Raw genomic sequence first — 23835 nt, 5'->3', positions numbered from 1 at the left:
TGACTGGAGCTCCCTAGCATGGAGGGCTGCAAGGAGAATGTAGGGGTTAGGATGGAGGCGGCCCGTAGCCATGACTGCCCCCTCAGCTCCTCCTCTGTGTTCCAGCTCTGCACCAGCTGCGCTTGTTCCAGCAGCTTCTCTGGGTCCTGGGACTGCTGGCGGGCTTCTTTGGTCTGCTGTTGGGCCTTGGGACCTGCTATGTCTGGAGGTGGGTCGGCGGGAGGAATGGGCCCAGCGACCACCACCCCTGACTCCAGTGTCCCCCACATCCTTTAGGGGAACCTCCCTCTGCCAGTTTCACGGCTGTATCCTTCTTAGCCAACTCCTCCTAAGTAGGAATCCTCTCTAGAATCGCCTCTCATCCATCTTGCTGTCATTGTGTTCTTTCCTTCTCTCTGCCGTGATGGTGTTGAAGAAGTGACTGGGGAGGAAGAAAGATAAAATGCCCCACTGCCCTCAGGGCTCCCCCGTTGTGTACAGTGAGCAGCCTGGGGCCACCTGTGGGAAGGGGAGGGGAGTGGGGGGCAGGTGGTGGGGAGGAAGGGGCTCTCTGAGTTGCACTCCTGACCTTGCAGAACAAGACGTTCTCATCAGCTGAGCCGGGGCAAGAACTTAGTGGAGATGGCTTCTCAGAAGGACAACACACAGGTATGGGTTCCACACACACAGGCACACGAAGGCACAGCATCCAGCTAACCCTCGGGGCCCAGGCTGGCTTCCAGCGACTGTGCTCACTTACAGGGTGGTGCCTGGGCCAGGGGGAGGTTGGGGAGAGGGCACAGGGAGCCAGGGCCCCCTGGAGATGGGGAGCACCGTCTTCCTGCCATGGGGAGAGCATCCCCAGGTGTGCAGGTGGCTGAGTGACCTGGGCTCTTTCTGGATTCAGCAGCTTCCCCTCTGCTTCCAAGAATCATTTTCTGCTCCCTCCATTTTTGTTCTGAGATCTCTCTTCCCCTGTCCTGAGCCTGCCGGTCACCTGAGCAGGGGTGATAATCTGTTTCCCCATGCCCGTGGAGGGCTGCAGGGCGCAGCCACAGACACACACTGCCACTCAGCCCCTCTGGTTCCCTGACCTCAGGCTGAGGCTTGGGGACCCGGGGGCAACCCGTGTTCCCAGAGTCCTCCAGTGACCACGGTTTTCTCTGTGGGAAGCTGTTTGATCCTGATGCATCCTCCTGTGGGACCTCGTGCAGTGCTCCACTCCTAGGCTGAGCAGGAGGAGGAGGTGGCCACACCAGAGCTGACTCGGGCCCCGGGCATGTGAACAAGGCACCCGCCTACCTCTGCACAAACAGCACTGTGATTTCTGCCTCTCTGTGACCTGACTCTGAGCCTCTGGCCCCCAAGAAAAGTGGGGGAGTGACAGGAGGGAGTGAGCCCCAGTCTCCGAGGGGCATGTTGTTGACACTGGGGGCCTCTGAGGAGAACGGAATCCATCTCGTTGTCTCTCTCCTCTGGACCCCTCCTGCAAGCAGGCACTGCCCCTTCACGCCTTTTCCTCACCCTGGATGTCTGGGATGGCTTGGAACAGAAGGGGAGAAGGCTGCGGGCTCACAGACCTACCTCCTCTGTGCTGGACACAGTCTAGGTCAGGCTGCTCTCATCGGAGACCAAATACAATGCCTTCCACTTCCACGTGCCGGGGTCTTAGTTTTCTCTCCCATGTGAGACTGGGGGTGTGATGGCAGTGCGAGGTGTTGGGGCTCAGGGGACTTCCTGCTTTTTCTCCATCCCTAAAACATTGCCCTTGATTGGCTCTGCTGTGTCCACTGAGTCCCTTCAGTGGGAACCGGGAAGAATGGACATAGAAGGTCAGAGCCCCAAAGTTGCACACAGCATTTCTGCTCACTTCTCATTGGCTAGAGTTTAGTCACATGGCCGCTTTAAGCCGCAAGAGAGGCTGGGAAATGCAATTTCTATTTAGAACCCCGAGTACCTGTGACTATTCTATTGCTAAAGGCCTCTCCACTATGCACTTATCCATGGGACTTTCGACATGGACGGGAATGCTACCAGCAAGCCACATTCTGTCTCGGTGCCCATCTACTGGAGATTAGGGTGTGGCTATTGTGATCATGGACTTCCTGGAGGAGGTGGCCCTTTCACACAGTGAGAGTGAGGAAATCAAGGGTTGGTGTCCTGGAGAGGGGGCCTGTCAGACAATGGGGACCCTGGAGGAAGAGGTGCCCCTATTCCCACCACCAACCCAACTTCAGGTATGTTAAGGGACAGAGCAAGCTGCACCAGCTCAGCTTCTTTCAAGCAGGACACCGATGTCATCAGCGTCCCAGTTCTGCCCCAGGTGCATCCTCCTCCGTGACCCAGTGAGCTCCTGTCCTTTTCCTGGAGGTCCCTGCCAGAGGCTGTTAGCGAGGATGGGGGCTACCCAGAGGAGATCAGGGACTGTGAAGAGCCAACTCCCAGTGGGCCAGGGCCTCCCCTGTGGCCAGGAAGCGATGGTGGGAGAAGCAAAGAGCCCAGGCTCAAGGATTTGGGTGGAGAAACGTGGAGAGTAGTTGGTGCAGGACCAGTGGGCTGGAGGCAAGTCGGAGGTCAGGTGAGCTTTGTGGGCTGAGGCTGCACCCTTGCTCCTTCCAGGCCCCCTCCCTGCCTGTGTGTGGCTGTCAGACTTTCTGGCAGTCTGTCCCACATGTCCTTCCCATAACCATCCATCCTGTGACGCAGGGTGGGTCTCTTTCTTGCAACTCAACCTGTGGGGCCAGAACCCAGAGCACTCCGTTGTCGGTGGGATTCATTCTCGGAGACCACCTGCAGGAGGCGGGAGTAGGGCCGGGGTGGGGCAGATCTCATGACATTTATTGCAGACTGCCTTCCCGCTCTGAAGCTCTGACTGTGTGCTTCTCACGCACAGCGACCAGCACACATTAGGGGAGCACTTAAGATGCACTTGGTTGTTTTAGGTCATTGTCAAGTGGGAAAGCCTGGGCTAAATCCTGAGGTAGGACAAGGGGAGAGTAGGCAGAGATGGCCCAGTGTTTGGGGCTGTCTGGGGAAGCGAGGGCAAGGGCGAGGGAGGACCACAGCTGGCTGCAGAGGGGTGGCTACTGGGGGATTTGGGAACTTTGACTTGAAAGGCTCCTTCTCTCCCTGAACCTCCAAGGGATGGGTGCCCACCTGGGACTGGAGGGTTCTCAGAGCACCAGTGGTCTGAAGTGCCAAAAACTTTTAAGCTTTTCACTGAAGTGTGACACACACAGAAAAGGGCACACACTGTAAGTGTGCAGCTCAGTGACTTTCTGCAAGTGACCACACCCATGGGCCCAGCTCCCAGATCAGCAAACAGACCAGGCCGGCACCGCGGCTCACTAGGCTAATCCTCCACCTAGCGGCGTGGCACACCGGGTTCTAGTCCCGGTTGGGGCACCAGATTCTGTCCCGGTTGCCCCTCTTCCAGGCCAGCTCTCTACTGTGGCCCAGGAAGGCAGTGGAGGATGGCCCAGGTGCTTGGGCCCTGCACCCCATGGGAGACCAGGATAAGTACCTGGCTCCTGCCTTCGGATCAGCGTGGTGTGCCGGCCGCAGCGCGCCAGCCATGGTGGCCATTGGAGGGTGAACCAATGGCAAAAAGGAAGACCTTTCTCTCTCTCTCTCTCTCTCACTATCCACTCTGCCTGTCAAAAAAAAAAAAAAAAAAAAAAAAAAGGCAAACAGACCAGAGTCCACCTCACAGCCCTCCTGGTCATGGTCCCCAGTGGTCACTTCTACCTTGATGTCTAACATCAAGGATTTCATTTGGCTGCATATGAACTTTATATAAATGGAATCATACAGCATATGTGAAAGCTTATGAGAACTTTAAAAACATTTGATAATGTCTATGAAAGCTGAGGGGCAGGCATTTAGCCTAGTGGTTCAGGTGTCCCTTACTGGAGTACCTGGGTTTGATTCCCAGCTCAGGTTCCTGACTCCAGATTTCTGCTAATGCAAACCACGGGAGGCAGCAGTCATGGCTCAATTAGTTTGGTCCCTGCCACCCACGTGGGAGGCCTGGATTGAGTTCTTGGCTCCCACTTTGGCCTCAGTGTAGCCCCAGACATACAGGCATTTGGAGAGCCAACCAGTGGATGGAAGCTAGCTTGCTCGCGCTCTCTCTGCTTCTGAAATAACTGAGTAAAACATTTACTTTGATCAGGATGATAATGAGGCTGCTACAGTCCTCCTAGAATGGCTGAGACTAAGCAGATTGACAACACTAAGTGTTGGCGAGGACGGGGAGGAGCAGGAACTCGCAGACACTGTTGGTTAGGGTGTAAAATGGTGCAGCCGCTTCAGGAAAACAGTTTGAGGTCCTCTCTTTATGCCTTTCCCATATGCTGGTGCAATTCTACTTCTCGGTTGTTATAAGGAACGAAAACATGTTCATACAAAGACTCATCCAGCAATTTCACGGCAGCTGTATTTATAACCACACCAAACTGGGAAAGAACCCGCGCGCCTCACTGGTGAAAGAGAAGCTGGGCTTTGCCCGTGCCATGGAAACACCACTCAGAAATGGGAAGGAACAAGACACTGATACATAAAATGACTCTCCAAAACATCACAAAGCAGGCAGAGTGTAGACACAAAACAGTTCCTGCGTGGGAGTCTGTCTCCATCAAGTTCTAGAACAGACAACGTACAAAAAGAAAGTGGATTAGCAGCTGCCTGGGGTTGGGAGTGGGGGAGGCTGACTGGGAAGCGGCACAAGGGGGATTTTTCTGGGTGATAGAAATGCGTATTTTTATATATAAAATTTTATTTTAACTAATTTATTTATTTAAGAGAGAGAGTGAGCTCCTCCATTGGTTCACTTCCCAAATGCCTGCCCTGGCTTGAGACAAGGAGCCACAGATGCAATCCAGGTTTCACATTATTTGAAAGGCAGAGAAATAAAGAGCTCCCATCTTTTTTTTTCTTTTTTTTTTTTTTTAATTTGACAGAGTTATAGACAGTGAGAGAGAGAGAGAGACAGAGAGAAAGGTCTTCCCTCCATTGGTTCACTCCCCAAATGGCCGCCATGGCCAGCACTGCGCTGATCCGAAGCCAGGAGCCAGGTGTCTCTTCCGGGTCTCCCATGTGGGTGCAGGAGCCCAAGCACTTAGGCCATCCTCCACTGCCCTCCTGGGCCACAGCAGAGAGCTGGACTGGAAGAGGAGCAACCGGGACTAGAATCTGGCACCTGTATGGGATGCCAGCGCCGCAGGCAGAGGATCAACCAAGTGAGCCACGGTGCTGGCCCCAAGAGCTCCCATCTACTAGTTCACTCCCCACTCCCTAAACAGCTGGGGATCAATCCAAGTGCCCCATGTGGCTGGCAGGGATACAATTACTTAATTCATCAGTGCTGCCTCCCAGCCTCTGCCTTAATAGGAATGCTGGAGTAAGGAGCGGGAATTGAACCCAGGTACTCTGATGTGGGGCTCCAGTGTCTTAGCTGCAAGGCTAGAAGTCCACTCCCAAAAATTTTAACCTCGATTATGGTAACAGCTACACCAGTATACACGGTTATCAGAACTCATCTAACTGTGCATTTTTAAATAAGATCATTGTATGTAAATTATGCCTTCATAAAGTTGATGTGCAAGCCTAAAATAATAATACGAATAAGCATAAGAGTAACAATACTCAGGACTCTCTAAATGCAATAATATCCAAGGTATATTAAGGGAAAAAAGCAAGCTGCAGGAAAAAAAAATGTTAATAAGAGAACATGGGTGGCTGTTTGACCTGGTCGTTAGAACAGCAGTTAAGATTTTTTCCTCCCAGCTCCACTCCTGATTCCAGCGTCCTGCTAACACACACACTGGGAGACACCATGCTGGCTCGGGTACACGGATCCCTGCCACACAGGGGAGACCTGGATTGAGTCCCAGTCGTGTGGATCTGGAGAGTGAACCAGCAGATGGGAGCCCTATGCCTCTCAAATAAAAATTAGCATCCCTCCCTATTTATATCTAGTACCCAAACAAATCTTCAAAACCAGAAACGTGCTACTGGGGCCGGAGAGTCCACGACTTCGTGCACCTGCACCCTCTGGTCAGGCTGGGGACCAAGGGCTGCCCCTCACCTTGTGTCCAGCCACCACTTCACCTTTGCGGCACAGAAGACCACGGCATCCCCTCGCCCTAGGCTGGCCCGCGATTGGCCGGCGGCCACACCTGCCTGCCACTTCCCTCCCTCCCCTCTGGGACCCCCGCGCGGCCGTCTCTGCGCCAGGCGCGGACAGAGGTTGCCCAGGAGGCCTCCGCGGGTCGATCCCTGGGCAGATCCAACGCGACAGGTGGAGCCCGACCGCCATCTCCGTCCACCCGCCCCTCGTCCGCCACGGCCCAGGACCTTCCCTGCGGTTCCCGCCCCGGCCCCACCCTGCAGCGCCACGCGGGGCTATGGAGACTGACGGGGCGGGACGGCGCGGGCTGGACTCACGCCCTACCCCGCCCCGACCCGGCTCTCTCCCCTCGACGGGCGCTGCGGCCCGGGGAGGTCGCCCCTGCCGGCCAGGGTCTGGGCTGGGGGAGGGGCTGCGGGCCGGGCTGGGGACGCAGAGGGTCCGGAGGCGGCGGCCCCGGGCTGCGCGGGACGTGAGTCCGCCGCGATCCGGCTAGGGCGGAGCTGAGCCGGCAGCCGAGAGCCGAAGCTCGGCGGTCCAGGCGCTCGCAGCCATGGGCAGGGGCTTCCAGAGAGCCTGGGGGTTGCCGGTGCTGCTGCTGCCGCTGTTGCTACTGCTGCTCCTGAGGCTGGTGCCGGGCGCCCGGGTGCTTCAAGGTGAGGTGGGGGCTAGGGTGCACCCCGAGGGGCGGGTGAGGCTAGGTGGTGGTGATGATGGTGGTGTTCCAGAGGGTTCCACTCTGAGCCCTGGCAGCAGATGGAGGGTCTGAGAGCCCCTACCCACCTCCCATAGCATGGCCAGGAAGACCAGGGATGATTTGAGTGGGTACAGACACTGGCACTGGGCAAGGGCGGGCCCTGGTGCCACCCTGTGTCAGGGCATAACCCATCCTCCCCAGCACCCCCCCCCCCCAAGCCCTCACTTCCTCCCAGCCCCCAGCCTAGGGCTCAGCGGGTCTCCCTCTTCCAGGAAGCCTCTGTGTTCTCTACAATCTCTGCCCTGCCCTCAGGCTCCAGGCCTGTGGGGGACCCCTGCCCCAAGCTCACATCCTGCCTGCTCCAGGGCCTTGGGCCATGTATGGACTGTTATATCGCTGCCTTCTTTGGTCAGACTGGATGTCGAGCAGTGCCTGGGGGAGGACTCTTGCCAGTGCACCCTCCCTGTCCTAGTGGGAGCAAAGATCCACCCGGTCCTGTACAGCTCACGACTGGCGAGGGGACTGTGGGGCCTCCATCAGAGCTGGGCTGGGCAGCCTGGGGGCTGTGGCCTCCACAGCCCTGTGACCCACAGGGAGGGATGACAGCTGGCATGCCTTTGGAGCCATTCCTAGATCTTCTACTGCTACCTTCACTCAGAGCTACAGAGGGGGAGGGGGAGAGAACCCCTGGGAAAGAGGGGCTCTATGTCTCCCAACACCAGACGGCTCCCTATGACCATAGCTCCATCCCTGCCCCTCATCAAGGTGCCAGTGACCAGCAGGTGAGTGCAGGGCCATGGGCAGAGCAGCTCAAGCAAGGCTTGGTCCTCCGCACCCAGTTAAGTCCTCTCTGAGACCTGCCCCTCCCCCTCCCCCGGGCCTACCCAGAACCCTCCCCACACCGGCTTCTTCACCCTCCTGCCTCCTCCCTCATCTGCCTCTTTGGCAATTCAGTTCATCCAATTAAGGAGGGCTTCTCTGGGCACTTGGCCCCTGCTGGAGCTGCTGCTCTCCCAGGTCTTTGGTGCTGGGGTCTTGGACAGCAGGCGCGGGAGGAAAAGGAGAAGCTGAGCCATCCCTAACGGCTGTCAGCCCCGGGAAGGACTGGGGCCAGGCTTCCTGGGCAGGCCTGGGGAAGAGCTGCTGGGGCCGGCGTGGGGAGGGACGCATTCCAGGGGAACATTCCAGGCGCCCTCTGAGTAATGCTCAGCTCGGGGACTCCTCCTAAGCCCCCCTTAGACCAGCCGGCCTGGGAGCACGAGGCTGTGTCCCCCAGCAAGACAAGAAGGGGGTGGTTCTGGGCCAGGGCCCCCAGGAACCCGCCCCCCCTTCCACCCCCATGGGAAGGCCTGGAGGGAGCTCCAGGCAAGGTGGGCCTCCCCTGACACCATCTGGCTGTTGTTTGTCTCAGCCCAGGGGGACGATGCCGGCAGCCTTTCTCCACAGCTCTCATCCCGAAGGCATCTGCTACCCAGTCTAAAAATATCCGGGCCAGCCTCCCCTTTCGCTTCCCCTCTACATAGGGGGCCTTGGCCTCTCCCTTATGACCTCTGACCTCAAGCCTGATTCCCCCCCACCCCAAAGCTTCTATGTCCCCAGATAAGCTGTGCCTACCCAGGCCCCTTCGTCTCCCTCCTGCCACTTCCTGGTGGCTCCTTCATTCTAAAGATGCCCTCTCCAGGCTATGCCCACGCAGGTGAGGATGGTCCCTTCCTCTCGGGGCCTCCCGTTCTCCTGCTGATGCCCCTCACCCTGTGCTCTGTCCTCACCCTAGGATACACCCCTGGAGAGCCAGCCACCCCTGGTTGGGTCCTGGATGGACGACCCGGGCAGGTGATCACCCTGAAAGAACCGGTCAGTGCAATATCGCTCATCCTCCCCCAGGGCCTTCTGCCCTTTCGTCCGTCCCCACACTGCAGTTGGCTGTTTTGCTGGGGTCCCCAGAGCCACCAAGGCACTACTCCTTTATCCCCCCCCCCCCCCCCCCGCCATAGACACATACTGGGTGGGCAGGCGGGGGCAGGGAGACACACAGCTTGCTCTCGTGAGCCTGTCCACATGGAAGTTATTTTCGGCTCCCTCCCCGGATAATCCAGGCTGCCCCTACCCCCACCAGGCAGAGCCGTGGGGCCTGAAGCTTTTAGGAGCCCTTTTCAGAAAACACCAAAATATCTTCCTTTCACCAAGTTTACCAGGGCATGTGAACACGTTGTCCTATGAACACAATGCCGTCTCTCCCAGGGCCCTACCATTGAGGGGCCAGAAACCTTGGCCTCATTGGCTCATGTGGAATCCACTCTGGCTTGGGGGGCAGCAGTCACTCTCTTGATGCCCCCCCGATGGAAGCGCACCCCATTTGTGTTCTCCAGGACACTCGGCCCCAGCCTCCTCCCAAGTACTGCCTGTCATCACCCATTTCCATAACAGCCACGCCCCATCTGATTGCACTGCAGCATCTGCGCTGCAAACCAAGAGGCCAGCGGCCTCTCTACGCCCCGTTCCCATGAGGGCAGAAGCCCAGAGAGGTTGGGGAGATTGCCTGTGGCCCCACAGCTCTTCAGGCGGGAACCTGAGACCTGCTAAAACCTGAAAGGCTTCAAACCATTGGCCAAGCCCAGACACACACAGAGGGCTGCCAGGCAAGAGCCCCCCCGCCCCCCCATTTTCCAATCCCAGTGAAGAAAGGCAGGCAAGTACCCTGAGGGCTTTCCCAGGACCCAGGACCCTCCCTGAAAACCCCTGGACCCTTGGGGGCCCCACCCAGCTGGCCCCACAGTGCTGGCCTGAGCTTTGAGACTGTTCTCCAACTTCCTGGGTGAGCCACAGTGGGGTCACCCTGATGGTGGCCCTACTCCCCTGGGCTGTGACCAAGGTGGGCAATCCTACATGGGCTCTGCTCCTGCCAAGATAGGGCAGAGGACAGCTGAGAGCAGGTGTGCTGTCCAGCAGGCAGGAGGCACTCCTGCTCCGGGATGGGCTGGGGACACACTGAGGGGCAGGCCCTCCAGGGAAGCAAGAAGTGAAGGCAGCAGGGCCCCAGGGGGACAGAGCCTTCGTGTGGCCTTCCATCTGGGCCCCACACTTCTCCCAATAAAGCAGGCAGCATTCCAGCCACATGAGCTCATGTTTGGGGCCTTGCAGGGTCCATGGCTGGGGAAGCGAGGGCTGCCTGCTCCCCACCTGCCGAGAAACATCCCCCTCACCCCCTCACCCCTGCCAAGACTCTGAGTCCCTTGGCCAGGGCCCTAACCCAGTGCATTTACGGATAAAAGGGGAATAACTTTCAGGGTGGGGGAGCAAACATTCTGAGGATACAGTGCCCTTCCCCTAGGAAGCTACTGGGTCAGCTCCAACTCCGGGCCTCCAGCCAGGCTCAGGGGTCAAAGGTGGGGAGAAGATGGGGTATTCTCACAGGGTGAGAGAGGCATGAGGCTGGGGGAGAAAAGGGCTGTGGGCTGAGCCAGCCTTCCTGACATCCATCTGATGACCAGCACTTTCTCTTGGCTTGGGATGGGTTCCATGTTTACCCCATGAGCTCAGGGAAGCAGGTGTAGGATGGGCCTGTGGGAAGCCAAGGACCACGTGGTGGATGGGAGGGGGGGTTTTCCAGAACTGCAGTTGGAGGAATGCAGTCTACATTCTACAGGGACTGAAGGCAGACACAAAAACAAGCCCCTATATGGCACAGAGGCTGTGAGGAGGCCCACAGGATGGCTACCCAAGGCCCCTAAAATGTCCTCTCGACGCTACCACCCTCCCCTGACTCTCGTGCCCCTTCCAGGCCTGAAAGAGGACGGAGAGCCCATGACCACAGCAAAGCAGGTGCCTTCCTGGGAGCCCTCATCTCTAGGGAGGATGGGGTGTGCCCCCGGCAGGCAGCTGTTGTCAGCACAAATCTGAGTTTGGGACCATCTTGGCATGTGCTGGTCCATAGGGGGCCTGCTGCCTGCCACCATCCCCAGGCCATGGTCTGCTCTTGAACCCCCTCGCCAGCCAGCTCTACATCCCCCCAGCTCCCTGCAGGCAGGAAGCCTGGAGGCCCCCATCTCAGCCCCACACCCCTTCTTGGCCAGGTCTCGACACTGGATGCAGGGTTAATGACCTTGGAGGCTGAAGGTCAGGAGCTCCTGCTTGAGCTGCATAAGAACCAGTGAGTACCAGGCTGGGGTGGGGCTGGGAGCCCAGAGAGCCTCTCTCTGGAATGGATCAGTGCTGGGAACAGGACCAATTTGGACCCATAAAGGAGACTGCATGGCGGGAGGGCCCTACGAGGAGTGCAGGTGACAGGGAGTCATGATGGCCCCTGGAAGATGGAATGACTGTTGAGGCAGGATCAACCTCACTGTGGAGCACATCCCTCCTCCCAACGGCAGCAGCATCCTGTCAACTCTGTACTGGAGGCGAGTGACGCCACCTAGTGGCAGTTCACAGGATCTGCTGCGTCAAAGGAGAATCCTAGATAAGATTGCAGACACAATTGGGGCCACCTGCCTGGAAGGTCGCCATCAGCAGGGAAGGGGGCAGGTGGAAGTGAACTCCAGGAGAGCCAAGAGGGCCAGATCTCAAAAGAACAGTTTAGCTCTGAGTGTCCTGGATGGGGTGGAGCCAGAGATTTTGAGCTGGTGAATGGGCAGCCAGAATAGCTCAGGATGATGCCCTGGGTTGGGTGGGGTGAGTGTCCAAGACAGAGTGTGGGGAGTTAAAACTTTCTTATTTATCTAAAAGGTAGTGAAAGTGGGGAGAGAAAGAGATCAAGTGAGCACTCCTATCTTGTAGTTTACTCCCCAAATGCCCACAACAGCCAAGGCTGGGCTACATTGAAATCAAGAGCCCAGAACTTGAACCAGGTCTTCCACATAGGTGGGAGGGACCCAACTACTTGAATAGTCACTACTGCTTCTAGGGTTTGCACTAGGAAGCTGGAATCAGGAGCCAGAGCCGGGAATTGAACCCAGGCACTCCAATGTGGGATGCAGGTGTCCTAACCAGCATCTCAATTGCTAGGCCAATGCTGCCCCAAGCTCCAAGGGTCTTGGAGCTTTCTAGACTGTGTCATCCATAGGTATTACTCCTAGAGAGCTCGCTTCCTGCGGCCACTGCTGTGAGCACTGTCTGTGTAGGTTATTCTCCCTCTGGGGTCCCATGCACTGCAAACTAACTCTCCTCCCACTGCGCCTAACCACTGCCCCTCTGGGGTTCGCCACCCCTACCCATTAAGTGAAGTGACCCTGCCACCTGCCCCATGGGTTGTGCAGACATGGGCAGTGGAGGAGCAGAGCTGGAGAAGGTCAGAGGATGCCTGGGCCTTGGCGGGGGGTGTGGAGGTAAAGAAGCTCAGGTGAAGTTGGGGGTCAAGGGTTTTCCGGAAAGAAAAAAGCTCTGACCTGGTGGGAAGGATCCCAGGGAGATGGAGCCCAAAGATGGAGTCATTACTGGGAGGTGTCTGGATAGAGGGGGATGGAGATCTCTGCTCAGGTGGGCAGGTGCTGTTCTGTTTCCTGAGGAAGCAGGGAGTGCATGCTACTGGACAGAGGCGGAGGGAAGGGGTGGACCCCAAGACTGAGAGGCCGGAGACTGGAAGGACTTGCGGTAGGAGAGGGTGAGGGGTTGACCAGATGCCCTGCAGCAGGCAGGCATACCAAGGGGGTTTACTCCACTTCCACTCTCTTGGCAGTGTCTCTGAGTCCCCCCACCCCCGAGGCTCCAGCTGCCTGCCGCAGGCCTCTGACGGGCACCAACCCTTCCTGTCTTCCTCCCCACTGCTTCTCAGCCTCCCAATTCCCACATCTGAGCCATCATGAAGGCTCCTTCCTGACCCTCACCGTCTCCCTCTAGCGCCAGGTTTCTTTGAGCTGAGGTACTCTGGGGACTTCACTCAGAGAGCTGCTTAGTTAGCATTCAGGGAGGAAGGCTGGAAGGCATCCAGGAAGAGGTGGCCTGAATTATGTGACTCCTGTAACCCCACTCCCAGCAGGCTGCTGGCCCCCGGATACACAGAAACCCACTACAGTCCAGACGGTCAGCCGGTGGTGCTAGTCCCCAGCCACACGGTGAGATACTTGCACGGGCCCTGAGACAGGGTGGGAGGTGCTGGGGCAGGCACCCCCACACTATTCCTGCCCCACTCCCCACCATGCCCTTGCTCTTACCCCTGCCACTTCAGTGCTGGCTGAGACCTGGGGCCGGGTCCTTTCCTCCCCAGGATCACTGCCACTACCACGGGCACGTGAGGGGCTTCCCCGGCTCCTGGGTCGTCCTCAGCACTTGCTCCGGGATGAGGTGAGGTGTCTGGGGGGAGGGGGGTGGCCCAGGGGCTTCGGCAAGAGCGCCCTCACTCCCTCCTCTGCACCCTAGCGGCCTGATCCAGCTCAGCAGCAATACCACCTATTACCTGCGGCCGGGAACTCCTGGGGACTCCAACGACTTCTTCACCCATAGGATCTTCAGGCTCCAGCAGCTGCTCACCTGGAAAGGGGCCTGTGGCCACAGGGACCCCCAGGAGAACGGGGACATGGCCAGCCGCCCTCGTGCCCCCCCGAGCAGGGTCAGGGGCGTGGACCGGGTGGGAGTGGGAGTATCCATGGCCCACACAGGGAGGGGAAGAGATGGGAATGCAGGCCCCAGCCTGGGGTCTGCCTTGCTGGTAGTTTTAAGCAGAGACTGAAGAAGCCAATTCTAGCAACACTGTAAAGCTATTCTCTCTGGGAATTGGGTTTGATGGGAGAGCGCCTGCGCCCAGCAGCCTGCCTCTCAGGGTCTCCCTTCTTCTCCCCTGCACAGGAGCGGCGCAGGGTCCCCAGGGGCCGGAGGTACCTGGAGCTGTATTTAGTGGCTGATCACACACTGGTGAGCAGCGGCTCTGGGCAGGGGGGTTGGCAGGGCCTGGGCTGGAGGTCCGGTCTGCCCCTCACCACAGGTATTCCTGCCTTCCCAGTTCTTGATCCAGCACAGGAACTTGAACCACACCAAACAGCGTCTCCTGGAGGTGGCCAATTATGTGGACCAGGTTGGGGACACAGGAAGAGAGGGCAGATTGCACAGGGCGTGGCAGGGGCAAGGGGAGCAGAGGTGCAGCTCTGGAGGGCACCTGTGCTTGACTCCAGCCCTGCCCGGCTCTCAGATTCTCAGGACCTTGGACATTCAGGTGGTGCTGACCGGCCTGGAAGTGTGGACTGAGCAGGACCAGAGCCGCGTCACGCCAGATGCCAACGCCACGCTCTGGGCCTTCCTGCGGTGGCGCCGGGGCCTCTGGGCACGGCGGCCGCACGACTCTGCACAGCTGCTCACGTGGGTGCCTCTGACCCCAGCGCGGTCTCCAGCGGGAGGGGAGCCCCAGCTGTCCGGGTCACACCGTGCTCTGCCCCCAGGGGCCGCGCCTTCCGCGGGGCCACTGTGGGCCTGGCACCTGTCGAGGGCATGTGTCGCGCCGAGAGCTCCGGAGGCGTGAGCAGGGTGAGCTCCACGGGGACTGAGTGGGGCTGCTGCGGGGACCTCGTGGCCCTTGGTGACCGCCCCCCCTCCCTGGCCTCCCAGGACCACTCGGAGCTCCCCATTGGCGCTGCAGCCACCATGGCCCACGAGATTGGCCACAGCCTTGGCCTCAGCCATGACCCAGACGGCTGCTGCGTAGAGGCCGCGGGAGAGCGGGGCGGCTGCGTCATGGCAGCGGCCACGGGGTACGTGCGTGGGCACCGGGACAGGGGCTGCAGGAACGGGGCGAAGGGAGCTGCGGGCACTGTAGAATGGGCATGTAACAGTACCTGCCCTTAGGTTATGCTGAGGCTTAACCACAGCAAACGCAGGTGGAGCGAGTTACTTTCAGCACAACCTGGGGAGATTGCCCCGAGGCCAGGAGTCGCAATTCCACCCCATACCGGCCTGAGCTGCGGGGCCTCCCACGGGCCACTTCCTGTCTCCCGGCTCTCTGGCGGCTGCGTGGCCAGTGTACGCGCGGGAATTGAAGGCCGGAGGTCTTGGTGGTGTTCCCTGCGCGCCCGACGCTCTCCCCGCGTCCCCAGGCACCCGTTCCCGCGCGTGTTCAGCGCCTGCAGCCGCCGCCAGCTGCGTGCCTTCTTCCGCAAGGGGGGCGGCGCGTGCCTTTCCGACGCCCCGGAACGCGGGCTCCCGGCGCCACCCGCTCGCTGCGGCAACGGATTCGTGGAGGCGGGCGAGGAGTGTGACTGTGGCTCCGGCCAGGTCAGGTCCTTCTGTCGGGCCTCGGGCGACCAAGGCTGACCCCCACTCGCTCCCCTCCCTTCCCTGAGATCCGGGGCGCTGCGACCTCACCTGTTCCTTTCTGGCGCCAGGAGTGCTCCGGACCCTGCTGCTTCGCTCACAACTGTTCGCTGCGTGCCGGGGCAGAGTGCGCCCACGGGGACTGCTGCGCGCGCTGCCTGGTGAGGGCGTAGGAGACTCGTGGGTGAGGGCTGGGGGCCTGGTTGGTCTGGGCTGATGGGTGTCTTCCGGCCCCTGCTGGGCGCTGGTTCCGCGCTGTGCGTGGTCTGCTGGCTCTCCAACCCGACTCCCCCACTCCTGGGTTGCGCTGTCGCCGTGGATCCCACTGTCTGCCTCTGCCCTTACCTAACCGGCTGACCTGCGCAGTTGAAGCCGGCAGGCACGCTGTGCCGCGCGGCTGCGGGCGACTGTGACCTCCCGGAGTTCTGCACGGGCTCTTCTCCGCACTGTCCCCCCGACGTTTACCTCCTCGATGGCTCACCCTGCGCCGGGGGCCACGGCTACTGTCGCGACGGCGCCTGTCCCACGCTAGAGCAGCAGTGCCAGCAGCTCTGGGGGCCTGGTGAGTCCACGCGCGCGCTCCTGCACCCGGCACCTACCTCCTGGCTGCCTAGTTTTCTACTGTGGGGTAGACGCGCGAGCTAATTCCAGCCCAGCGCCTGCTTCCTAGGCTCCCGTGCAGCCCCGGAGGCCTGTTTCCAGGTCGTGAACTCGGCAGGAGACGCCCATGGGAACTGCGGCCAGGATGGGGAGGCCAGCTTCATGCCTTGTGCACAGAGGTGGGGAGTGGGGCCGAGGGAACTGAGGCTTCCGGTCAGTGGGGCGGGCGGGGAAGGGCGCTGCTGACCTGCCTTCCACCACGCAGGGATGCTCTATGCGGGAAGCTGCAGTGCCAGGGTGGGGAGCCAAGGCAACTCCCCCCCAACACGGTGCCCGTGGACTCCACCGTTCACCTGGAGGGCAGCGAGTTGACTTGCCAGGGAGTCTTTGTGCCCCCTGATGCCCAACTGGACTTGCTGGACTTGGGCTTGGTAGAGCCAGGCACTCAGTGTGGACCTAGGATGGTGAGCCCTGCCACTTGACCCCCTCCTTGCCGCTTGAGTCCGGCAGGCTCAGTGTCCGCCCTCACTGCCCAATGGGCACTCTACCCACAGGTGTGCCAGGACAGGCACTGCCAGAACATCACCTTCCAGGAGCTGCAGCGCTGCCTGCCTACCTGCCACGGGCGTGGGGTGGGTAGCACCAGGGGTGGGGGCATGACCGCAGTGGGGGAGGAGTGGGATTCCCACACCACCCTCCCTCCCTTCCCCTCTTCCTCTGCAGGTTTGCAACAGCAACCATAACTGCCACTGTACTCTGGGCTGGGCTCCCCCATTCTGCGACAAGCCAGGCTTTGGTGGCAGCGTGGACAGCGGCCCTTTGCAGGCTGGACGTGTGTCTCGGGGGGGCTTGTGGGCAGGAGGCCAATGGTACACCTGCTCAGGGCTCAGCAGCCCTGTCCTCTGCAGATGGCGATGCCTTCCTGCTGGCCATGGTCCTCAGCTTCCTGCTGCCTCTGCTTCCCGGGGCCGGCCTGGCCTGGTGCTGCTACCGGCTCCCAGTGTCCCGTCACCAGCGACGCCCCTGGGGCTGCAGGAGGGACCCCTCGTGTAGTGGGTAGGCTCGGAGTTCAGATTCCTCTCTCTCTGGGCCCTCGTCCACATCTGTTACTCCTCTGGGCTCTGAGGGGTTGTGAGGAGCTGGGACGGGTTGCAGCTGCTTGCCCCAGGTGCAGAGAACGCTGCTGCCCTGGCAGTGGAAAGGAGCCTTGAGTGACAGCCGGATGGCCTGGAGGGAGCTGAGGCTGCACTCAGGAACGGCCCCACCCCCATCACACGTCTCCTGGTTTCTCCAGCCAGGTCCTGCCTCACCCTTGACTTTGCCCTATTTTTCCACAGCTCTGCTGAGCCCAGAGGCCTCTTCAGCCTCTCTGTGTCCTGAGTTCTCAGCCCCCTGCTGCTTCTGCCCTAATCACTCCTGTCACCCCCTCACATCCCCCAAGGCTGTGCCCAGCACATCTTTGCACTCCACACCACTGGTCAGCTATGGCACTGGTGCTGCCCTGGCCAGAGGCCTGGCACTGTCCCAGTTCTCTGTGTCCTGGGTGGGGTGGGGGGAAGCAGTCACATGACACTAAGCATGGCCAGCTGAGGCTATCCCCCTCCTCTGGTCTTGAGAAGGTTCAGTGCAAGCTGAGGGAGAGGACACAGTTTGGGCTGGAGATGGGGACAGGGCACAAGCAGGCCAGCCAGCTGGGAGGAGGAAGGAGCAGAGCTTGGCACGCTGGCCTGAGTGGACGCTGCAGAGGGGCAGCAGCTGCATCTGTCTCATCATCAGCTTGGTTTCCTGAGGGAGTGGTGACTGGAAGAGATGGTAAAGGACGAGGCAAGGCTGGGAGAGAGACACGGGCTGCAAGGGCAGCAGGACACGGGAGGCCTCTGAGCGGTGCCAACATCTGGAAGGTGCAGGAGGTGGGGTGGCGTCTGAGCTTTGGGGAGCACGTCAGGGCTGGAGAGAGAGAGGGTGTTAGCGCCCCTGGAGGGCAGAGCTCCCCAGAGGCGCTTGGGACCCAGGGTTCTTTCGAGGGGGAGTAGGAAGGCCACTGGAGAGAGGCTTGGAGCAGGGTGGGAACTCCGTGAATGCAGAACTTGGGCCGGGCGCCATGCTGCAAGGAAGCAGCCCCCAAGTGCCCTGCTCAGGGACCCACCTCCTGGCCTTTTATCTCCCTGCTCAGGCCCAAAGATGGCCCAGGTAAGGACCACCCCGTGGAGTTGGCCCCTCTGCCACTGGAGAGCCCCAGCCCCCAGGTGAGTGAGCCACAGGAGGTGGGGTGGGGAGGCAAGGCTCTTGGCCTCTGCCCCCTTCCAGATGGGGCAGGGCCCCTCCTCTGCACTTGGCACTCAGCCACCTTTGAGCCTTCTGTACTCCCACGCTTCCCCAGGGACTCCCGCCCACTGTGGACACTGTGTTTGCTCTCTGTCATTGCTCCCAGGCCGTGAGAACTCTGCCAGAGCCCAACAGCCCAACAGAGAGACCAGTGCCATGTAGGCCCACCTGACCCCCGAGGTAGGGGGAGCCCTGATGCAGGACACCCCCCACTCCCATGACCCAGTCTCCCACCCCTTCATCCCTCAGCTTGTTACTCCCTACTCTGAGGTGTTGGATGAAATCTATGGGAGAAGCTGTTGTTATGGAGACCAGGATGCTGGAAGCCCCAGGAGTGGGGGTGGAGGGAGATGGGGCTCTTCCTGGTTGTTGGTCTTCACTAAGGACAGGGGCGCCCCATCACATGATTTGCAGCCTGGAGCCAGTTCTTCCCTCTTTCACCTCATTCTCAGCAGGTCAAGTCCAGAAGCCAAGATCCAGTCTCTGGGGAGAGGTGGCTCCTGAGTGTGGACTCTTAACCACTCCAGGATCTTGGACTCCCAAGGGCAGGACCAACGAGTCAGCTGACCTCCTGTACTTGCAGGCAGCTTGGAAGCGTCTGCTCTCACTTGAGCCCTGCCTCACCCACTCGAGGGCCTGCCCAAGAGCCTCACCAGAGTCCATCCAGTGGTATCCCTACCCCGTGAGGGCTGCTGGGGTCCACATTTCACATGGCACCCACTCTTCCCTGGGCTCTGGCCTCTGCAAACAAGCAAAGAAGCAAACTCTTTGGGCTTTTCTTTCCCATCTCCTCTTGCCCCCACCCTAGTCCTCCTCCTCCTCCCCAAGATTGTGGAGGCTGGGGCATCTCCTGCAGCCCTGCCCTTAGACATTACCCTGCCTGCCCCATCCCATGGGAGGGGACAGAGGGAGACACTTTAGAAACAGACTAGAAGTCAGAAGGAAGATATGTTGCCCTTGGGCCTCTGTGAGCCTTTCTGTGCATGACCTGAAGCCCCTGGGGCACCCTTTGGGTATAGGGCTGGTGGCTTGGGTGGGGTTGGAGTCTCCCTTAATAACCAGGACTTCAAGCTCAAGTCTGGGCCTAGGACAGCATGCCCAGTTTCAGTAACCCCTGAGCCTGCGTCTCCTGACCTTCTCATTCTCTTGTTCTTGCTTCATGCAAGAGTTGTTGAAGGGTGGGCTTTTGTATCAGGCAGCTGGTACTACAAAACCACCCCAAAACATGGTAACTCAAAACAACAGTTCTGTGAATGGGCCAACTTAGCCAGGCTCCCCTGCACGTTTGCAGGCAACTGCCAAGCAGGCAGGCCCCTGTGCTCTGGACCAGGCTGGCTGTGGGCTGGGGCAGCGGATGCTGGGCTTGTGCCTCTCGTTTTCCAGCAGGCTAGCCCAGGTTTGTTCACGTGACAGCTGGGGAAGGTTCTGAGAGAGCGGGTCCAGGATGTGGAGGAGCAAGTGAGGCACTTGGTTTGGAAGCAAAATTTAAGGGGACACAGAAAAGTAATCAAGATAAATACCATCTTAATGCGATATTTTAAAAGGTCAGAATTGATGCAAAAATTCATGATGAACACAATATGAAAAACAGAACTCAGTTCACGATCAGTCACAGTCCTGTCACCCAGTTACGTCCCTGCTGTGTCAGGGTCTTCCAAGATCACGTGACTGGCACCTTCGATTTCCATGGGGGGTCTCTTGGCCCAATCAAATCACAAGTCAGGTTGGATTCTGGGGATGGGGGAAAATGCCACCTCTCATCGGGAGCAGTAACGAAATCCTATCCCAGGGGTGTGAAGAACTGGAGAATTTTTGCAGCTTTCACTCCTTCCATTGGCAGATTTATTATAATTCCAATAAACATCCCAGCATGTTGTTTTTTTTATGATCTGGACCTAAAATGTATATGGAATAGCAAACTCTGAGATGAGCCCCAAAAGTTAAAATGGGAAAAAGGAGATGTTTGCACTTTAGATATCAAGGTTCTCCATAAATCCACAACAAAAGGCTGCCTAAGGACTTTTTTTTTAATATTTATTTATTTGAAAGACAGAGTTATAGAGAGGCAAAGAAAGAGGTCTTCCATCTGCTGGTTCACTCCCCAAGTGGCTGCAATGGCCAGAGCTGGGCCAATCTGAAGCTAGGAGCCAGGAACTTTTTCCAGGTCTCCCACATGGGTGCAGGGGCCCAAGGACCATCTTCTACTGCTTTCTCAGGCCATAGCAGAGAGCTGGATTGGAAGCAGCTGAGACCTAAACCGGTGCCCATATGGGATGCTGGCATTGCAGGCAGCGGTTTCACCCACTACACCACAGCAGCAGCCTCTGTCTAACGACTTTAAGTTAGGGAGGTGACTGATGACTTGAAGAAGTTAATGTCCTTGGTGAAGTCATTACTAATGGCTCCTTAGCCAGGGTGCAGTGTGCGCCACCCAGAGCCACACAGGGAAGCACCAGGTTGGCGGATGCAAGTGAAAGGGAGCAGCAGTGAGGCTCAGGCGGAACCCTTAACCGGGTTTGCATGGACGAGGCAGGGTGGGGTGGGAAGCATGGGTCAGGCTGGGCAGGTTGACTAATTCCATTGGGCTTTAGGGCATGTTGCCCGGGACGCACCTGAGGCAGCGAAAATATTGGTTCCCTGTGTAGGTTCAAAAAAGGAGGTGTTGGAGGTGGACTCAGAGAGTCATGAATCAGCCCCAACAGCTGACATTTTCCCAGCCGAAAAGTCCCAGCCCAGATGCTAACCATCATAGAGAGAGAAAAGAAACCGGGGGCTGACACCCCTCCCACCCGCACCCTCAGGGGGACCTCAGACACGGTGGGGGGGCTGACACCCCTCCTACCTGCACCCTCAGGAGAACCTCAGACGGGGGGGGCTGACACCCCTCCCACACATTCCCCTCAGGAGGACCTCAGACACGGGGGGGGGCTGACACCCCTCCCACACGCACTGTCAGGAGGACCTCAGACATGGGGGGGCTGACACCCCTCCCACCCGCACCCTCAGGGGCACCTCAGTCATGGGGGGCTGACACCCCTCCCACCCGCACCCTCAGGAGGACCTCAGACACGAGGCGGGGGGGGCTGACACCCCTCCCACCTGCACCCTCAGGAGGACATCAGACAGGGGCGGGGGCTGACACTCCTCCTACCGGCACCATCAGGAGGACCTCAGATACGGGGGGTGGGAGGCTGACACCCCTCCCACTTGAAACCTCAGGGGGACTTCAGACATGGTGGGGGGCTGACACCCCTCCCACCCGCACCCTCAGGGGGACCTCAGACACGGAGGGGGGCTGACACCCCTCCCACCCGCACCCTCAGGAGGACTTTAGACATGGGGGGCTGACACCCCTCCCACATGCTCCCCTCAGGGGGACCTCAGACATGGGGTGGGGGGCTGACACCCCTTCCACCCGCACCCTCAGGAGGACCTCAGACACAAGGGTGGGCTGACACCCCTCCCACCCGCACCCTCAGGGGGACCTCAGACATGGAGGGGCTGACACACCTCCCACCCGCACCGTCAGGAGAACCTCAGACACAGGGTGTGGCTGACACCCCTCCCATATGCTCCCCTCGACCTCAGACACGGGGTTGGGGGGAGCTGACACCCCTCCTGCACGCTCCCCTCAGGGGGACCTCAAACACGAGGCAGGGCTAACACCCCTCCGACACGTTCCCCTCAGGAGGACCTCAGATGTGGGGGGGCTGACACCCCTCCCACCCACACCCTCAGGAGGACCTCAGACACGGTGGGTGGGGGGCTGACACCCCTCCCACACACTCCCCTCAGGGGGACCTTAGATAGGGGGGGCTGACACCCCTCCCACTGCACCCTCAGGAGGACCTCAGACATGGGGGCTGACACCCCTCACACTGACACCCTCAGGATGACCTCAGACACAGGGCGGGGGCTGACACCCCTCCCACACGCTCCCCTAAGTGGGACCTCAGACACGGAGGGGGGCTGACACCCCTCCCACCTGCTCCCTCAGGAGCCACCTTGAGGGACTCCACTACAAAGGAGCTAGGGCAGGTCAGGCTGCCCCTTCAGAGTGCTAGGAGCTGGGTGTCCCCGCCTCCTGGAGATCTGGTAGGACAGTAATGCCAGCCTGAGGGCAGAGGCCCATCTGTGTGTTGCTGTGGATTCATTTTGAGAGAAGCAGAGTGAGGGCAAGAGGCGCGGAGTCACCACACAGACCCCGGAAGGAAGTGGGCTGAAAGCCAACCAGAGGGGAGCAGCCTGCAGACTCGTTTATTTCAGTTGGTACAGCATCTTATATAGCCAAGGCAGCCAATCCAGTCAAAGGACAGTTTATGCCCTAACCAATCACTGCCTGTTGCCAGGCAGGCTCCGTTGCCAGGTGGGTTCCGAAGCCATTTCCTGAGTAAATGACAATCACTTGCCAGCGCCATCTTGGCAAAGCCTTCTTATTCCACCACATCTGTGGCTTCCCGGTGAGCAGGAGGAGAGAGATTTGGAGAACAGAGCCGCATCAGGTCAGCTACAGGAGGGTGAGGGGTGCCCAACCGGCTGGAAGCCAGGAGAGGGCGCTCAGCCAGACACTGAGCTGAGCAAGGTGGTGCTGGGGGCTGGAAGCAGGCCTGACTCAGCCACGACTTCCAGCTGCCAGCGGCTCACGGGTGCCCGGGGGCCACCCTTCTTCCCCTGGCACTCTTCTATGCGATCCTCTGTTGCCACCTCTTCCATGTGCCCCCGGCCTGAGGCCGCCACCCCAAAGAAGGGAGGTGTGACTATATCCACAAGGTGTGCTGCATCGTGGAGCCTGGGCTCGGCCACTGGTTTCCTCCCCTCTTCTGCTCCCTCCCCTGAGGTGCCAGAGTCCAGGCGGCTTGGACGGCAGGAAACCCAACCTGTGGCACGGTGGCTTGAATTTTGCTCCACTGCCCAGGGTGATCGAAGCAGAAAGCCGGCTGTGGCCTCTGCATTCCTGACACAAATTAGGAAACAACACATCATAAAGCACAGATACCTGCGGTACCGGCAGCCAGAGTGCGGCTCTTACAGAATGCATTCAACACCCGGGTCTAAATACTTGGTCCCTTGCCACCCTGTGGGAGACCCAGGTGGAGTTCCTGGCTTCTGCCTAGCGTAGCTCTCGCTGTTGTGACCATTTGGGGAGTGAACCAATAGATGGAAGCTCTCTCTACCCATCCCCCCCTTTTTTGACAGGCAGAGTTAGACGATGAGAGAGAAAGACGGAGAGAAAGGTCTTCCTTCCGTTGGTTCACCCCCCAAATGGCTGCTATGGCTGGTGCACTGTGCCGATCCGAAGCCAGGAGCCAGGTGCTTCCTCCTGGTCTCCCATGCGCAGGGCCCAAGGACCTGGGCCATCCTCCACTGCTTTCCCGGGCCACAGCAGAGAGCTGGACTGAAAGAGGAGCAACCGGGACAGAATCCTGCACCCTAACTGGGACTAGACCCCGGGGTGCCAGCGCCGTAGGCAGAGGATTAGCCAAGTGAGCCGCAGCGCCAGCCCTTTCTTCCCCTTTCATGCTATCAAATAAGTTTAAATAAATCTTTAAAAAATAAAATTATAAAATAGCAAAAGAACACTGCAGCTTCACAGAATTCCCGGCACAGGAGAGACAAGGTCTCCAGAGGTGGTGGTGTGGGTGTTGCCCGGTGTGGGAGGCGCTAGTGCACTGGGGTCACCAAGTCGCATTCAGGCGCTTGATCCACCTAAAGGCCTGGGGTGGAGACTCAGGCGGTAGGGAGCCACACCCACAGCACAAGCGCCTCCTGGTGGGAGCCGGGCGGTCAGCACAGACATCTGGGTTTCCACTGCACTCCTGTTCAGGACGTGCCGGGAAGCGGACACCTGTCCCACGGGGTGGTCAGCCTC

General features: G+C 59.3%; 2 protein-coding genes across 60 annotated transcripts in view; both read left to right on the top strand.

Annotated features, from left to right (window-relative positions):
* Nucleotides 1-1635, top strand: part of SIGLEC1 (sialic acid binding Ig like lectin 1) — a 34950-nt gene extending 33315 nt beyond the window's left edge. For 15 of the 17 annotated variants that reach the window (XM_070052023.1, XM_070052021.1, XM_070052019.1 and 12 more), the window contains 4 exons: nucleotides 106-208; nucleotides 416-479; nucleotides 576-648; nucleotides 1153-1635. In XM_070052023.1, the coding sequence (XP_069908124.1) occupies nucleotides 106-208; nucleotides 416-479; nucleotides 576-648; nucleotides 1153-1160 (248 nt within the window). In that variant the 3' untranslated portion in view covers nucleotides 1161-1635. The remainder of the gene's footprint in view (nucleotides 1-105; nucleotides 209-415; nucleotides 480-575; nucleotides 649-1152) is intronic. The other 2 variants (XM_070052022.1, XR_011379971.1) reach the window with 2 other exon arrangements.
* A 3546-nt stretch (nucleotides 1636-5181) lies between these two features.
* ADAM33 (ADAM metallopeptidase domain 33) lies at nucleotides 5182-23484 on the top strand. Of its 43 annotated transcripts, none has more exons than XM_051845241.2 (22): nucleotides 5187-6765; nucleotides 8581-8660; nucleotides 10880-10956; nucleotides 12778-12856; nucleotides 13009-13085; nucleotides 13161-13350; nucleotides 13587-13652; nucleotides 13741-13812; nucleotides 13927-14093; nucleotides 14174-14258; nucleotides 14340-14482; nucleotides 14825-15002; nucleotides 15113-15202; nucleotides 15408-15603; nucleotides 15712-15820; nucleotides 15907-16105; nucleotides 16196-16273; nucleotides 16365-16473; nucleotides 16550-16697; nucleotides 17815-17887; nucleotides 18022-18146; nucleotides 18422-19854. In XM_051845241.2, exons 1-21 carry the CDS (start codon nucleotides 6663-6665, stop codon nucleotides 18136-18138), a joined length of 2436 nt encoding a protein of 811 aa, XP_051701201.1. In that variant the 5' UTR covers nucleotides 5187-6662; the 3' UTR covers nucleotides 18139-18146; nucleotides 18422-19854. The 43 variants fall into 43 exon arrangements, 24 of the variants coding, with proteins under 24 accessions (XP_069908135.1, XP_069908139.1, XP_051701198.2 ...); XM_051845239.2 differs by having other exon boundaries at nucleotides 18419-19854; XM_051845244.2 differs by having other exon boundaries at nucleotides 5189-6765; nucleotides 18073-18146.
* Nucleotides 23485-23835: the final 351 nt, after the last annotated feature.

This window comes from Oryctolagus cuniculus, chromosome 11 (genome assembly GCF_964237555.1).
Source record: "Oryctolagus cuniculus chromosome 11, mOryCun1.1, whole genome shotgun sequence".
In the NCBI taxonomy this organism is placed as follows: Eukaryota; Metazoa; Chordata; class Mammalia; order Lagomorpha; family Leporidae; genus Oryctolagus; species Oryctolagus cuniculus.
This window is presented reverse-complemented; position numbering and strand designations above follow the sequence as displayed.